This window comes from Ornithorhynchus anatinus, chromosome 9 (genome assembly GCF_004115215.2).
Source record: "Ornithorhynchus anatinus isolate Pmale09 chromosome 9, mOrnAna1.pri.v4, whole genome shotgun sequence".
Classification (NCBI taxonomy): domain Eukaryota; kingdom Metazoa; phylum Chordata; class Mammalia; order Monotremata; family Ornithorhynchidae; genus Ornithorhynchus; species Ornithorhynchus anatinus.
In genome coordinates, this window is record NC_041736.1 from 15039307 (window position 1) to 15056310 (window position 17004).

The following is a 17004-nucleotide window of genomic DNA, read 5'->3' on the forward strand; positions in this document are numbered from 1 at the left end:
TTTTTTTGTTTTTTAATTACACCAAAGCAACAATAACTTAAGGGACTGACCATCTTTGGAAAGCTTCATAGGCTAAAGAATAGTTTCCAAAAATGAGCTGAGAGAAACTGTGGTTGGAGACAGGGTGAACTAATAGGTAAGGAATTGAGGATGACTTGCCTCATGACAAGGAAAAATCATAAAAGGAAGATGCAAGCCACGCTTGGGCAGATTGAAAGTAAACTGTCAGGAAGATTGGAGAGGTTAAAATAAGGTTATTTCTTCAGGACCTAAAATATGACTTTTACTCTGGCTTCTTGACTATCAGTCCATAGTGCATTCCAGTTTTTGCTCTCTAAATAACTGTACTCTCTCACTCCCCCTCTCTCCCTCCTCCTCCCTCTCTCCAGTACTTGCTACAACTCATTACCATTACTCTTGAGCTGCTGTCGATTTCTTCCACAAGACTTTTTTTTTGCCTCATTCAATCCAAATCCCAGTTTTACCTTTCCACAGAAGTTATCTTCACCAAAGTCCCAGGATTATTATACTGCTCCAGTACCGTTCCCCATTGGCCATGCCGTCTTTCTGTAACATGATCTTAGTGGATCCTTCTGATGTTCCTCAGGTGACCTGATTTGAGTCCATCCACAATTCCCTTCGAGGTCTTCTTCCTTCAGTTTCAGCTATCTTTAGACTCACCATTCTCAACTCTGCCTCATTTCTGTCTGGCCTGCTAACTTTTCTATGTCCTCCGGCTACCTTGTTAAAACAAATCCTCTCACTTTTATTCCACTAGTCTGTAAGCCCACTAGACTGCAAACCCCTTGAGGGCAGGGATCCTGTCTACCAACTCTTGTAATGTACTCTCCCAAGTGAAAGCAGCGTGGCCCAGTGGACTAGCACACAGGTCTGACAATCTGAAGACCTGGGTTCTAATCCTGGTTCGACTACTTGCCCACTATGTGAGCTTGGGTAAGTTACAACTTCTTTGTGCTTCAGTTTCCTCAACTGCAAAATGGGGATTCAATATCTGTTCTCCCTCCTACTTAGACTGTAAGCCCTATGTGGTAGTGGAGTGGTACAGAGACTGTTTTTGGCCTGATTAACATATCTACTTCGGTGCTTAGAATAGTGCTTGACACATAGGAAGTGCCTAGTGCAGTGCTTTGCACACGATAAGTGTGCCATAAATACCAGCGTTTTGATTAATGGACTGATTCTGTCCCCCTTTCTAGCCATTATTTTTCTCTTTGGTAACTCTGATCATAACCTGGTATTCCCCTCATGTCCTCTGAATGACTCTTTCCTTTTCCCTTTGCAGATAAATATAAAAAAATTAAAGATTTACATATCCCTGATTAACAAAGCAAAATTTTCACCTGTTTGCTTCATACTTCCTAGTGTCACAGTATTGTTGCTTCTGCTGATTTGGAGCATTTGGAGCACCATTCCTGTGGTTGGTATTTTCTTTTCACTCATAATTTCATTTTCTATTATACCACTTATCTTCTTTCAGCTCCTTTGCTGTGCCACTTAGCCAAGATTGTTTTCAGAATTCCCCACAAACGTTAATTCCTCTTTATCATCTGCCAAAACCCAAGCCCTGTTCTGACTCATCAATCTCTCCAGCCTCACTTCATTTAAACCACTGCCGTTGAGATGGTTCTGCACTGACCACATCACACGCCCACCTCAAACCATTCTACTGGTTCCTTCACCACTGGTACGAAATTCTGATGTTCAAGTGACTGGCCACTCTCCACACAACCTCAAACCTCAGCTCTCCCTCAAGTTTCATTTCCTCTTCTACCTCTGTGACCCCTCTTTGGAGCCTTCCAGCTTCTTGAATCTTGGAGCAGTGCATTCTCAACGCCTTGCCAGTGTCGTCTGACCGTCAATATCTGAGCCAGAGTCCCCAAGATACTGAAGTCGCAAAGAGGCACGGTAGGAGGGGGCATAATTGGAATGATTGGGATTCCTGAAACCCTGAAGGAAAGAAGTGAATGGGGCATGGGGATTACTGCTCACTTACCATATCCATGCCAGAGGAATGAGATGTCTTGCAGTCTCTCTTCATCTTTGGGGGGCCACCTGGTAACTTGGGGATGTGAGCCACCCTAGCCAAATTTCATGGCATTTAGACAAGTCAAACTGGTTTGTTCAGCATAGAACACAGGCTTGAACACATGTGGCGTGGCCAAATGGAAACTGCATAGGAGTGGGAGTTGAGAGACCCAAGTTCTAATTCCAGGTCTATCACTTGCCTTGGCAAGTGTGACCTTGGGCAACTCACTTTACTTCTTTGTGCGTCAGTTACCTCATCTGTAAAATGGGGGTTAAGACTGTGAGCTCCACATGGTACAGGGACTGTGTCCAACCCGATTTGCCCATATCCACCCCAGTGCTTAGTACAGTGCCTGGCAGACAATAAGCACTTCACAAATACTATTATTACTATTACTTGCCTGTGTGACCTTGGCCAACTCACAAAACTTATTTTTGCCTCAGGTTCTTCATCTGTAAAATAAAGATGAAATTACCCATACTCCCTCCCCCGTAGATTGTGAGCCCCAAGTGGGAGAGGCACTGTGTTCAATCTAATTATTCTGCATCCTCCCCATCACAGTAAATACCACTGACTGATAGGAAGCACTTAAATATCACAGTTAAATTGTTATTAGATGGGTCTTTAAATTAACTCTTTACAATGATGACGATGGGCCTCCTATATCTTACAATAAGTGAACTGTGCACCCAAAAGGGACCGACCCCACTGAGGGTTTCAATTACAGCCCTAGGAAAGATGACTTAATTACGGAAGGATCTAGTTCAATCCTATGCACTCAGTGGGGACCTAATTACATCAAGACTATGTTGCCTTAGCAAATTTGATTCACTTTTTACAAAATAATTCCCTCATCTAACCTGGTTGTCCAAGAACTGGGAGGAAATCCTTAATGGTTGACTAGGTTGGTTTGAGGCAGAACAATCTCCAAACCACCCCAAGCTGGTATGCGCTTTTCATGTTCTGAAAGTTCCCTTTTCACACTTAATTTGTTCCACATTAAGGTATTTTCCCACAAACAATTCTCTGGGAATTCTGATTCCTGGGTAGTAAATGGAAGTTCAGGGGGAAGGGTTATAGAGATGCACCCACATGGTGACTCGCAGCACTCACAGGTGGGCTTCCTTGCAAGGTCCTTCTCCCCAGTGGGTCACTGAGGCAGGCAAGTGTTTAGGGGATGTGTCCTGCTCTAACTGCACTCACTATAAAGAGCAGCTGACTTGTTCTCCCTCCTAACTTGGACTGATAGTCCAATGAAGGACAGGGACTGTGTCCGACCTTATTATCTTATATCTACTTCAGAGCTTAGTACACTGTTTGGCACATAGTAAGGAGATAGAGGTCCACACCTCGGAGGTTCTCAACACCACCAAAGAACAGAAGAAAGGGGTGGTCTGAACAACACTGCAGGCAGAGTCAGAACATATGGAATATCTAAGGCTGAGCACTAAGCAGAACATACCCACAGGAAAAGGAGGCTGCACCTGTACAGGACTTCTTGCACTGGAGGAATAAGGACTAGGATGCTAATTATGTACCTAAAGGAGAAGGATAGCTCTTGTGCATGGTTCAGAAAGCTCAAAGGCCTCACTACCCATACACGCTTTTACTATTTCATCACACTGAGGGATCTATTAAGCAAGCCAATTTAAATCCTTAAGAGTCAAAAACCTTCATTTGAACAGCTCGATTCCCATATGTCATATAGAGTTGCATTCCAATACCTGCTAAACTTGTACCTTTGCAACAACAAAAAATCTATACACATCGAAAGGCAATTACTGCTTACGACACTTTTTCACTTTTCCCAAGTTCCACATTTAGATAGAACACATCTCCAGCCCCTCTATTTCTACAATATGCACAGCGAATACTACAAGTATAACCTGAGTTCTAGTTACTGGTATTTTTTTAAGAAAAAAATAAATGTTTTTGATGACAACTAGATTCCATTCAACTCACTATGCTTTGGGTTTCCTCCCATCAGTCAAACTGCACATCTTCCACAGAAGTTCAGTTAAACCATCCCAGACGGACATATACATATATAAAAAAAAAGTAACTGTACATAAGACCCAATCTTAGAAGATCTCCAAGGAAGGAAAAAAATCTAAGACTCCAACATCTGCTGGGTATATATTCCAAAATCTCAGCCCAACTCAAGTCCAGGATTCTTCCTAATGTAGACATTTAAACCCGCCTAGAGCAATTAATTCCAGTCTCTTCTAACATTACAGCAGGGGAAATGTCGAGAGTGGTTTCAGGGAAAGCACCTCCACATCTTGCTTAAACCATAGGACCCCAAGTCCTCTTTTACATCATTGCGAGACCCCCCAATGTTTAGTGCAGTGCTCTGCATACTACCCGTGGCTCAGAAATGCTCCCAAACTAGACACTCTTCTGAGACACAGGTGGCACTGGAGAAGGCCCTCATGTGACGCAGCTTGAATTTACCCTTCCCTTCTTCCTGCTGCTGCCCTTCCATCAACAGCCTTACCTTCGCCAGAACCTTATAATAAAACTCATCTCTGTAAACCTGTACTTTACAAGACAGCAGGACTCCCGGCCGCACCGCTTCCCCCACAAAGCAGCAGTCACTGAAAGGAGAAAGGCTAAGCAAGTGCCTTTCTCTTTGTCAGTTGCGCCTGACAGACACAGACTTCCGTTGGCCCAGTGTGGAAGACAGCACCCTGCTGATCCTCTTGCCAACTGTGAGTGAGAAACAAAGCTGAACAGCCAGGATGATGGGTCTCTGCTTTCCATGAGAGCAAAGATCATGATTTCCAACTTTCCTGTACTCTCCTGGGTGCTCAATACAGTGCTCTGCATAGAGTAGGGGCTAGACGACTTGACGGCATTAGACAAGATGGAGGGAGACCTGACTTCCTAATCTCTCAACAAAATTCTATAGCTCCTCCTCTAAACTGCAAGCTCTTTGTGGGCAGGGAACATTTCTACCACTCTGTAATACTGTACTCTCCCAAGTGCTTAGAACAGAGCTCTGCATACAATAAGCGCTCAGTATATACAATTGACTGACTGATCGATTGAATGGTCCCAGTAACAACCAGTCTGGCCCACTCTGACTCTCCCCAACATCTTTATTGGAAACCTTGGTGAGCAGAGAGAGAAGGAAACATCCTGAGCCTCTTAGGAGATGATACCAATAAGAAGAAACTAAATATATTTAGTCCAGTTTCCTGCAGGAACCTGAAAAAAGCAGGCTCAATCATTTACATGAAATGTTGAAGAGGGCAAGTCATGACTAAAGAGCCTTCAAAATATAAACAGAATGTGATGAAAAGTTTCTGTAACATTTCCCCAGGGCTAAGAACTGAATGCTAAACATGGGCAAATTCTCCCAATGAGAATGTTATACATAGTTTGGTGATTTGACTGCTGATCTGAGTAAATGGCCAAAAATGTCCCCAAACACCACCGGGAGGTAGGCCTGGTTCTTAATCCCAAGAGAAGGAAGTCAACACAAGAAACAGAGAGCAACTGAAGCAGAACACAAAGGCCTGGTTGTCTTACTCTTCCTTCCACCACAAATGTAATCCGCCCATCAGTCCAACAGATCCTCTACCAATCTACCTCAAGAGCTCTACTTTGTGGCTCTGAGAGAACAAGGCCAACACCTGACTCTTCCCCAGTGGCACCACCCTTCCCTCCCTTTCCCCCCCGCCCAACTTCTCTCCACAGGTGCCCACTCCGAAGGGGCCAGGGCCCCCAGGGACTTGGTGTGGTGGGGCTAAAGTAATCAGGTTCACACCCACAGCTTTCTGGAGGCAGAGAAGCGCTGGGGTCTCTGATGACAAGGTGCACCAGGAAGGGGGACTGAGGCCCTCACTAGGCCAGATGAACGTGACACAGGTGATGGGACAGGGTGCTGCTGCTCCTCCTCAGGTTCTTACTGGTGCTGGGCTGGGCACCTGCACTTGTAACTGCACTATGATCCTATGAGGAGGGACCACTTGTCCACCTCACCCCAGCCTAAGCGGCTTGAGGAGGCAACGGGGTCCGATCACCTTGGGAAAGAGTCACAGTTGTGGCACCAGGCCACTTCTACAGTGGCCGTGGCCATAGGCTGTGCGGCCCAATGGAGCCCCACATACCGTGATGTCTCTGGGGGTCATCAGGAGGCAGGTGATCCCTCCCTGTGGGAATCTGAAACAGCAGTGTGAGAACTGGCAGCCTTTTACCTGGTGTGGCCAGGCAGCCCCGACTACCATCTTCCACTCCCTCTCTCTCCAGCCCAACACCCAGGAAAAATCTAAAGGCAGCAATGGAGGAACAAGAAAATCATGAGTGAGAACCTTTGGATTCCTCTTCTTCCCTCCTCCTCTTTCCCCTTTCCTGCTTCGTCTTCTCTTCCTTCTCTCTCACAAGTTCCACTCCCAAATTCTCCCCTACACTCCAAAATGAAAGGGGTTACACCTGCTCCTGTCCCTTTCTCCATTTCCAACCCTCCCTCAAGTTCCCACTCTCTTTGTCTCTTTGTCACCCTTTCACATGGCAAAGGGCTTGATAAAATTCCAGCTAAGGATTAAAAAAAAAAATGTTACTCGTTAGGCACTTACTATGTGCCAGGCACTGTTCTATAGCATTAGCGGTAGATACAAGATAATAACGGTCGGACATAGTCCCTTCCCCACATGGAGGGAGAAGGATTTAATCCCCCATTTTGCAGAATGAACTAAGGCACAGAGAAGTTAATGATTCACCTAAGGTCATATGGTAGGCAAGTGGTGGAGTTCAGAATTAGAATCAAGGTCCCCTGACTCCCAGACCCGTAACCTTCCCACTAAGCCACACTGCTTCCCTGTTCAATGCTGCCTTCACAGTGGCTTCTTCTCCCTAGCAAATTTCCTGAACTCACTGGTTAAACTGTTGCCAGAGGCTGCTTGAGGATGGGAAAACACAGACTGTTTGTGGGGATTTAACCACAAACTTCACGTTCTGTCCAAGAGTTTACAGCAGTTCACTAGTCTACAGAAATAGCTGTATCCCAGGAACAGTATTGTCCTCTGCTTAAATAATGACATTTACTTATGTATTTTTACAAACCAGGAAGTGTTCTAACCCTAGTCTCCCAGAATTATGTGCTGGGTTCTACCAGAAAAACAAAAATAATTGACTGTTAATGTCATCGTGGGCTTCTGGGAACAAGTACAAGTAATTTCAATTTAAGCATCAGGAATAAATATAATTTTAAGCAAGCACTGGAGGACCTGGGGAGGAATTTGTGTCTTTAAAATGTTAATCTAATTTTGTAGGTGAGCAGCCCAGTTTCCTCCAATCCCAATAATCAGTCATGTTTATTGAGAGCTTACTTTGCTCAGAGCACTGTACTTAGCGCTTGGGAGAGTACAATAAAAGAGTTTTTCTCAAGTCGTGGGTGCTAAGGACTCCTCTCTCTAGAGCAATAATCCAGAACACAGCTTCAAAGATCTTGGATCTTTAACTAAACTGGGCAGATTTCTCTTTCAGTGTTTTTCATCTAACTTTCCCTTAATGCTCCTGCCCCCCTATCTGCTTGTGGAGTTACAGGTTTAACTGTATTTTCAATTTCCAGTTCTTTCCCTTTTATCTTCTCAAAAACCACATCAGGATCCACTCCTTCTCTTCCCTCATTGTGGGAGTGTTCCTGTTATCTCCCCCTTCTCCCTCATAATCTTGAAATCCACAGTATTCTAGAGTCACGGAACCACCTCTGCAGGCCTCCCAACTAAAAGGACGTCGCTAGCACTGAGACAGCACTCTGGCACTGGGCCACGGATAAGTGCCGCAAGCAAACCTTACGCAACATGATGCTGTCAAACCTGGCATTTAATATCACTATTTACCTACAAGACTTACAGTGAGAGACAAATCTAGTTAAATACCTTCAGTGCCATGGATTTATTTCCCAAAGCTCTCTTAAAAAGCCTATTTGAGTTATATAGGAAAAATAAAGGAAAGGAATGACTATGAATCATTATTCAAACATTTGTGTCTAAAGCAAGGCTTTCCTTGGAGGAGTCAGTGAGCATTAATTTCTGCACATCTTTCCCCTAAGTTCTCGTGGGGACCGTTTCTTTGTTTCCTGTAATTTTATTTTGCCACTTTCATTCCTATTGGCAGATTTTGAAGACGAGAGTACATTTATCTCTCTTGATTGTGAGGTCCTAATGGCCCTTAGGGGCAAACATTTCTTCATTCATTCATTCAATAGTATTCATTGAGCACTTACTATGTGCAGAGCACTGTACCAAGCACTTGGAATGTACAATTTGGTAACAGATAGAGACAATCCCTGCCCACTGACAGGCTTACAGTCTAATCGGGGGAGACAGACAAAAACAATAGCAATAAATAGAATCGAGGGGATGTACATCTCATTAACAAAATAAATAGGGTAATAAAAAATATATATAAATAAGCGGACGAACACAGTGCTGAGGGGAGGGGAAGGGAGAGAGGGAGGAGCAGAGGGAAAGGGGGGAAAAGGGAGTTTAGCTGAGGGAAGGTGAGGCGGGTAGAGGGGCAGCAGAGGGAGCAGAGGGAAAAGGGGAAGCTCAGTTTGGGAAGGCCTCCTGGAGGAGGTCAGCTCTAAGTAGGGCTTTGAAGAAGGGAAGAGAATTAATTTGGCGGAGGAGAGGAGAGAGGGCATTCCAGGACAGCGGGAGAACGTGGCCCAGGGGTCGACAGCGGGATAGGCGAGAACGGGGGACGGTGAGGAGGTGGGCGGCAGAGGAGTGGAGCGTGCGGGGTGGGCAGTAGAGAGAAGGGAGGAGAGGTAGGAGGGGGCAAGGTGATGGACAGTCTTGTAGCCTAGAGTGAGAAGTTTTTGTTTCGTGCGGAGGTTGATAGGCAACCACTGGAGGTTTTTAAGAAGGTGCTCTCTGTCAACTTCTCTCTCTCTCTCCCCCCATACCCCACCCAAGATGGTGTGAGCAATACTGTTGCTGCTGAAGCCTGTAGACGCTTCATAGAAGGAATTGCTAATTGTGATTATGGAGCTGGTGGGGGGTTCCAAACACACCCAGTGGATCAGAAACCAGGAGAGACTCTGATGCTGTACAATTCTTCTGAGTGTTGGGCAGCGGAAGACTGGTTTCTTTGCATGCAGGCTATTTTTCTGCAGTTAAATACTCAGTTCAGTATATATTGTAACACATCTGTCATTATATTTGCATTTTCCTCACTGCTCTTTGGGTCTTTTAGCAAAACTATCACAAAATAAAAACAGGTTGTTCCTGGCTTCCATGGTGGGAGCTGCAATCAGGAAGAGTTCATAAAGTTTAAAGAAGACACTGAAGCTAAAAAGGATTGAGACATGATACTCGTGGTGGTGGGGGCTGGGGGAGACAGGACACACAATTCAGCTTTTTTTTTTAATGCTATTTGTGAAGCAATTACTGTATGCTAGGAACTATACTGAGCACTAGAGTGATACAAGATAATCAGGTTGGACACAGTCCCTGTCCCACATAGGATTCACAGTCTTAATCCCCACTTTACAGAGGAGGTAACTGAGGCACAGAAAGGTTAAGTCACTTGCCCAAAGTCACAGCAGACAGGAGTCAGAGCTGGAATTAGAACCCAGCTCCCCTGACTCTGAGGCCTGTGACCTTTCCACTAGGCCAAGCTATTTCCACCACAGACTATCAGTCAGCCCACAGAGCAAACTTGGCCCTCAGAATGCCAGTGAGCCTGAAACAGAATCTTCCAATTTACGAAAAGAGGAATACCAGTATCATTGTTCTCCCCCAAGTCAAGGTCTTTTCACGTTCAGCTCCTGTAAACTCATTGCCTGCAGACCTCCAGGCCACCACCACCTCCATTTCTCTCTTCTACTGAATTTATCAGACAATAAGATGAATCAAAGTGCAGGGAGTTTGGACACAAAAAGAATCATAAGGGGATACACTTTGCCTAAATTTTTTGGTTTCAAAACAATCATCTGCCCTTCAGGCAGGAGGTTCTCTCAGCTCCTAACTTAAAATCCTGTGAGTTGACAGTGGAGCAGATAGCAGGGCTCTGGGCTGTCTGAGCTGGCTGAATAATGATGCTCACTAGCAGGGTACCAGGCTAGAAAATGTACTCAACTATATTCTTGTGCAACAGAGGCTGTCAGCAGGGTTGTCTCTGACTACATCCATCCAGAGGACAGCAGCCCCCAGCTAAGTGTGAAGTGTTGTACACTTCAGCAGGCAGGGACTGGAAGTAGGGAAAAGAGAAAGGTGTGGAATTTGTTCTCTAGGCCAGATGGTGACCAAATTTATGCACAGATGCAAGCAATCTAATTACAGCTCTGATTATTTTTGTTTGCACAACTACGGATGTTAGTGATCCAGACCCACCCAGTCCATTTTTTTCCATCTAGCTAATGCGATCTTTCCTTCTGACATATCACAGAAGTGACTATCCCCAAATTCAATTATCTCATCAATGAATCAATGACATTTATTGAGTGTTACTGTGTGCAGAGCACTGTACTAAGCCCTTGGGAGAATACAATATAACAGAGTTGGGACACAAGTGCTTAACAAATACCATTAAAAAAAAAAATGAGGCTGCAGAAAAGAATAGTCCTAGATGGGGGACAGAGAATTGGCACCTTTTTACTGCAAAAATATCATTTGTTACTCTGCCCTGTGGAGCATATACCTTTTTTCTCATCGTGGAAATGAAACCTTCACAGCAAGGTAACTTTTCCAATTTCCTAACTAATATACTTGATTATCTTATACTTCAATTCTTCCAGAACCAAGGTACCCCTCAGCACATTCGTCACAAACTCCCCAGGTGAAACTCAGAATTTCCTAGTAAAAGCAGCAGCACAGCAGTAGTTTTCTTGGTGTGGGTGGTGAATGGGGGAAATCTCATACTGGAAGGCTTGTTCCTCATTTTCCTTCTTGCACCTTCAGGCAGAGATGATGTCAGTCCTCCACTTTTCTGGCACACAGGCAACTGTCAAAGATTAAACCCAAACTCCTCATGGTTCTGTGCTTTTCAAACCCAGGAAATGTCATGGAAAAAAAACTTGATTAGGAGGCAGGAGATCTGGGTTCCAATCTCAGCACTTCCACTGATCTGCTAGCAGACCCTAGGCAAAGTCACTTAACTTTTCTATCACTCTGTTTCTCCAACTGCAAAATGGAGAAAATGCCTCCTAGCCCTCCCTTCCTCCCAGGGACATTAGGAGGAAAAGTGAGGTCACTGGTTTCGAGGATTAAAGTCCTCTAAAATTCCAGGTATCACATGGATCCTGACAATAAATGGGCTTTCCCCCTCATTACTTGGGTAACTGTAGGTGGGAGGTAACCATCAATGGAAAGATTCAAAGCTGAGCTGACTTCACTAACTGCATCCCTAACAACCACCTGACAGCCATGACTCAGCTAGAAGCAGAGTAATGTAGGCTAGTGGAACCAGAGAGAAAAGACAGATACTCCTCGGATCAGGGAGGCTCCAGGGACTTCACAGGCTGCTTTGAGATGTTCCACCTGGTTTGGAAGCATTCTTTATTCTAGTAGACTGAGACAAGATCAGCCCTCCTGCAGGCTCTTTGTGGTGATGGTTTTTGTGAGTGCTTATTATGTGCCAAGCACTGTACCACACACTGGAGTAGGTACAAGATAATCAGGTCGAGATAGTCCTTGTACCTCAGGAGGTTCACAGTCAAAGGGGAACGGAGAACCATTATTTAATCCCTGTTTTACAGATGAGGAAACTGAGGTGCAGAGAAGTGACTTGCACAAGGTCACACAGCAGGCAATTGGCTGAGCAAGATTGTAACCCAGGTCTCCTGACTCCAAGACCCATGCTCTTTCCACTAGGCCACACTGCTTCTCTGCTAGCTCCCTAAAAGAGGGTAACAGGACCATATACACTGGCCCCCTGAGGCTGCTCTTTGCATTTTAAAGATATGCAAAAAAATAGCATCCAGAGACTTGGTGACTTATAAATCAACATCAATTGGTTTAAAATGGCTACCCGTGCATGCCTCCAAATGATGCCACATACCACTTGGAGTCAGCGTGGCCAAGTGGAAAGGCATTAGACTGGGAGACCAGAGAACCAGGTTCTAGTCCCAGTCCTGCCGCTTGCCTGCTGTGAAATCTCTGTGTCTTCATTTTCTCATCTGTAAAATGGGGATAAAGTAATGAGCGCTACTGTGTACAGAGCACTAAGTACTCAGTACAGTTATCTGTGAGAGAAACTGTATGGCCCAGTGGATAGAGCATGGGCCTGAGAGTCAGAAGGACCTGAGTTCTAATCCCGGCTCCGCCACTTGTCTATGTGACCTTGGGTAAGTCACAACTTCTCTGGGCCTCATTTCCCTCATCTTTTAGATGTAGATTAAGACGGTTAGCCCTGTGTGGGATATGGACTGCGTTCAACCCGAATATCTCGTATCTAACCCAGTGCTTAGAACAGTGTCTGGCATACAGTAAGCGCTTAACAAATACCACAGTCATTATTATTATTGCTACTAATTATTATTATCTGCTCTCTCTCCTGTTTAGACTGTGAGCTCCAAGTGTGATAGTGAGTGTGTCCAACTGATTCTGTGAATCTACCCCAGCGCTTGCCACATAGTAGACTCTAAACAAATACCATCATTACTGGGGACCAGCTTTGGATGGGAAGCGGCTAATCTACTTCCCCATGGGCTCAGGGATGAGAGTAGCCTTCCTGATCCCCAGAAGCCCAGAGCAGATTCCCGCTGCTCCATAGGGCCTCCACACCTGCCAGAGCGAGAGGTGTTCTCCATCACCACTGGCTCTGATTCACAGCAAAGTTATCACAAATTGGCACTTTCCCAAGCATTGGGCAGGATGTCCATACAGTGTGGATCAGGAATGGAATTCTTCAGGTAACATTTATTGAGGGATATTATTTCAGTAAAAGATTTCAGCCAAGCAACAAGAGAACAAGTTGTAAAGAAGAAATTGGAATTTTTAGCATCAAAATCTTTACCTGCTATTTGTACTGAGCCATCTTCACCCAAAAGAATATTACCAGCCTTCAAATCCCTAGCAGAAACAAACCAGAAGAATTATTTCCACAGAAAATATATGACATTATATACATTTCTCTCCAGGAAATCTGAAAAATAGACCACCTATTAAAGGAGGACCTCAGAATTATCTTTGTAAATACCAATATGTGATTCTCGGTTAAAATGCAAAGTGAGAAACATCTGGATAACCAGGGCTCTTTTTTCCCCCCAGGAACAGATGTTTCATACTACAACATTAACTAGATGATTAAAATTCCCAGCAATTAGATGTTTGATTTCATGACACATTAATCAAATCCCTTTTCTATTGACTTATATTTTTTCTCTTACTCAGAAGTAAACTATTCGAAACACTCTTCTACGTAAAACCATGGGCTTCAAATTAGTTTTATTACCTAGTGAGGTCCCCAAATTTTTTGCTTTGAAAACTCCTCAAACTCCATCAAAACCTCCTGAAAAATACTGTATCACACTGCTATCACACTTTACGTTCACACACAGCAGACGGTTTATCAAATAACATCTCTCTCCTCCATTATAGGAGTATTTTATTGGATTCAGTTTGAACAGAGTGGATTTATGAATCCAAAACAAATATTACTCCTTTCCCAGAATGAAAATGTGCACGTGACTAAATGGGAGTTTACTCCCTCTGGCATGGCTCGGTGGCTGAAAACAGTGCTAGATAGTGTCCTGGTGTAATAAGTACAAAGTCATTTACAGTTTTTATAGGGGGAAAAAAAAACCTCAAGCATCTGAGACTGGCAAATATCCACCGGACTCAAGCTTCCACAAGAGTCCACTAAATCAAGAAGCACTGCCCAAGGAATGCAGCAACCTGGAATCACTAGGGCAATGGAGCTGGAAAACCTGCTTCAGAGATGCCATGCTGTGTCACAAAGTATTCAGAGCCATGACCAGGAAATCAGATGTGTTCCACCCTTATTCCATTCCAGATGAAACGTTTCAAACAGATCTCAGACGGTCAACTAAGAATATCTTATGCAGGCCTATGACGTGTCTGGTAGGCCAACAAAGGCGTGAGTCGAGAATAATCAGCACTACAAGCCGTATATCTGCTATTATAAGTGTCTAAAAGTTGCTTTTTCTTCTTTCATCATATTATTTTGGAATTTGGAGCTTAAACCTGCGTCTAGTCCAAAATGTTTAGCGACTTTTTCCCAACAAAGTAGCTGCATAGGTATTAAGACCACTCTGAGAATTCCCCAAGCAAAGCTTCCTAAGGCTGTCTGTATCTGCCCCAGAGCTTAGCCCAGTGTCTGGAACATTGTAAGTGCTGAACAAATATCATTTAAAAAAGTTCATTATCTCAGAAATCAATGTTTTTCAAAAGACATCCATAGCCCTTTATCATCAGTGCACGCGGTAAATAATAGTTCTCTAAAGTACCTTGCTGGTTCAACTTTTACTTAGCTTAGCCCAGGGAACTGATCTTGGAAAACCAAGTCAGTAAGTTACTTAAGTTACACTTCCCTTTGACAACCCTACCAAAGCAGCCAATTAGCTTTTTATACAGATGTCTAAATTACAAATGTCTTCAGACATTCTTACCTGTGAATCTGTCCATTTCTGTGAAGATAATCCAAGCCTTCCAAAACTTCTTTAAGAATTGTTGCTATTATGGATTCTTCCAGGACTCCATTCTTATGTTCGCCTCGGTTGACAATATACTTTATGATATCCAGCATGGATCCTAAATCGACAAGCATTAGAAGACCTTTAGAAGCAATGTCACCAACACTCGGTGGCTCATAACAACACTGCTCTCCGAGTTCAAAATTTAGCCAAATCCAACTCAAGCAAAAGCCGCTTCGTGGATGACAAAAACATTCCTATATGTACCCTAATTATTATCTGAAACAGTACTTGTGTTTGTGGCTTTGCCAATATTACAGCAAATTGGGCAGGCAAACAAGAGGTTGCAATCCCAGCTCTGCCACCTGCCCTGCGGTGGTAAATTGGGCAAATCACTCAACTTCTTATTGTCTCAGTTTCCTCATCTGTAAAATAGGGATTTTCTGTTCTTCCTCCTCCTTAGACACTAATTTCCACGTAGGACAGGGACTGGGTCTGATCTGATTATCTTGTATCGACCCCGGCGCTTAGTACAGCTTTTGGCACATAGGAAGCACTTAACTAATAGCACAATTGCAATTATTATCATCATCACTATTAAGAAGTGTTTGCTCTCCTCTGGGTTCATCTACCAGTGGACAAATGCAAGCAGGCAGGGAGCTTGGGGAACCTCAGCACCAAACTCTTTCTTTCTCCCTCTTGTCTGCAACTAACAGGTTTCCGTAGCAGTAGAGTCTCTATGGTACAGTGAGCTGGGCAACAGAGAGGCTAAGGAAGAAGTGGGGGTAGCGAGGGCCACAGTCCCCTATCAGCACTCAAGAATAGGGTCCAGGACCTTGGATGAGAGACGCCCACAGCCATAAGATCCTTCTGCTGAAAAGGAGGTGATCCCTTTGGCTAACGTAGCAGTCGGACCATTAGAAAATGCCTGATAAAATCCCAGTCTTGCCATCAGGAAATATTTGGAATTACCACAAATAGAACCAATGTCCATGGCAATGTGAGATTCACATTTCAACACATAATAATTGATATTCAGTAGCTCTAGGCCATTTATAATAGCCAATTAGCTTAGGGTTCAGAATTTCTGAAGAGTTAACAAACGGCTTGTTTATGGTCTGGAGTCTAGCTTCTGGCCCTCAACTCAACAGTCATTAATTGAGGATATCGTCTCCCCATCAGACATTATTACATCATGCCAGCCACCCGCCTTGATTAAGAGATAAGAAAAATAGAGGGCATAATTTCCTTAGCATTTTCACCCCCTCAGAAAAATCAAGCTCATGTGCATGGTTCCCCTTAAGGTTTTCTGATCAATTAGGATTACTGAAGCCAAACTGCACAAGGATTTTTTTTTTCCTGTGGGAAAACCAAGCTTGCAAATACATTTCCTTTCTTGCTATGAGGGAATGATGAACAGGTTTCCATTTTGTCCACAATCCCAGCATGACTTGTGGAAACTTGTTTAACCCTCCCTATGCCAAAGGGCAATAACTGGAGGAAGGATGCACTGGTTCAAACATGGGGAATATGAACAAGACCAGGGAAGAGTTCCAGGATAGCAACCCATGGCACAGTATTAAAAACAACAACAACAAAAAAAGGCTTATTTTCTGAGTCAAAGGAACTAAATTGGGATGTGTAATGTGAAGCCACCTGGGGTTTCTCCCAGTTGTCTTGAGAGGGAATAGTGGGAAGATGAGGGAGAGACTGAGACAAGATCACCACACTGACAAGGCAGCGGTGGCACACGGCACAGACGAGGAACACTGCAACAGCCAATCCCGGGGCACGGGGTTGGCAAAGCTCCTCTTCCTGCTTTGTTTTTTAATTAGCTCGCAGAATGGGCACTCAAGGAAACAATGACTAATGGTCTTGGCTAGGGCCTGGTACAGAGAGATCCAAGACTCCCCCCGGAGCCCTGCCACAAAGCAGTTCGCCAGTGAACTGTTATTTCGGTTCTTGACTTTGCCAGATCCAAATCAATGCAGTGACTTTTTATTTCTTTATTCCTTTCTTTATTTAACCGGGACAGCTCCCCACATTATGGTCGGGGCTTGGAAGCCAAGCTCTCAGATGGGAAAGGCCAAGCCTATAAACCTGGCTGCCTAGTTTAGCTCCAAGGGCCAGCTTAGCCACAGAGCCTTGATTCTTGAACCAGGACTCATTTCCTTTAGAAGGGCCCTGTTGCGGGGGAGCGAGCTACAGAAAGAAAGTGAAGGAGTGGATCCTCCACCCATCCACGTCCTTCCCTTCCCTCCGGTCGTGTTTAACTTCCCTCCTCCAGGTACCCCATCCAGACTAATGCTCCTGGGCTCCAGCTCTACTAGTTAATGACGATAATAACATG

The 17004-nt window shown here is 44.3% G+C and overlaps 1 protein-coding gene across 1 annotated transcript in view; it reads right to left on the reverse strand.

Annotated features, from left to right (window-relative positions):
- The window catches only part of STK39 (serine/threonine kinase 39), a 213715-nt gene that overhangs the window by 128936 nt on the left and 67775 nt on the right, over positions 1–17004 (reverse strand). The window contains 2 exon segments of the mRNA XM_016228175.3: positions 13016–13071; positions 14631–14772. Coding sequence (XP_016083661.1) covers positions 13016–13071; positions 14631–14772 — 198 coding nt within the window.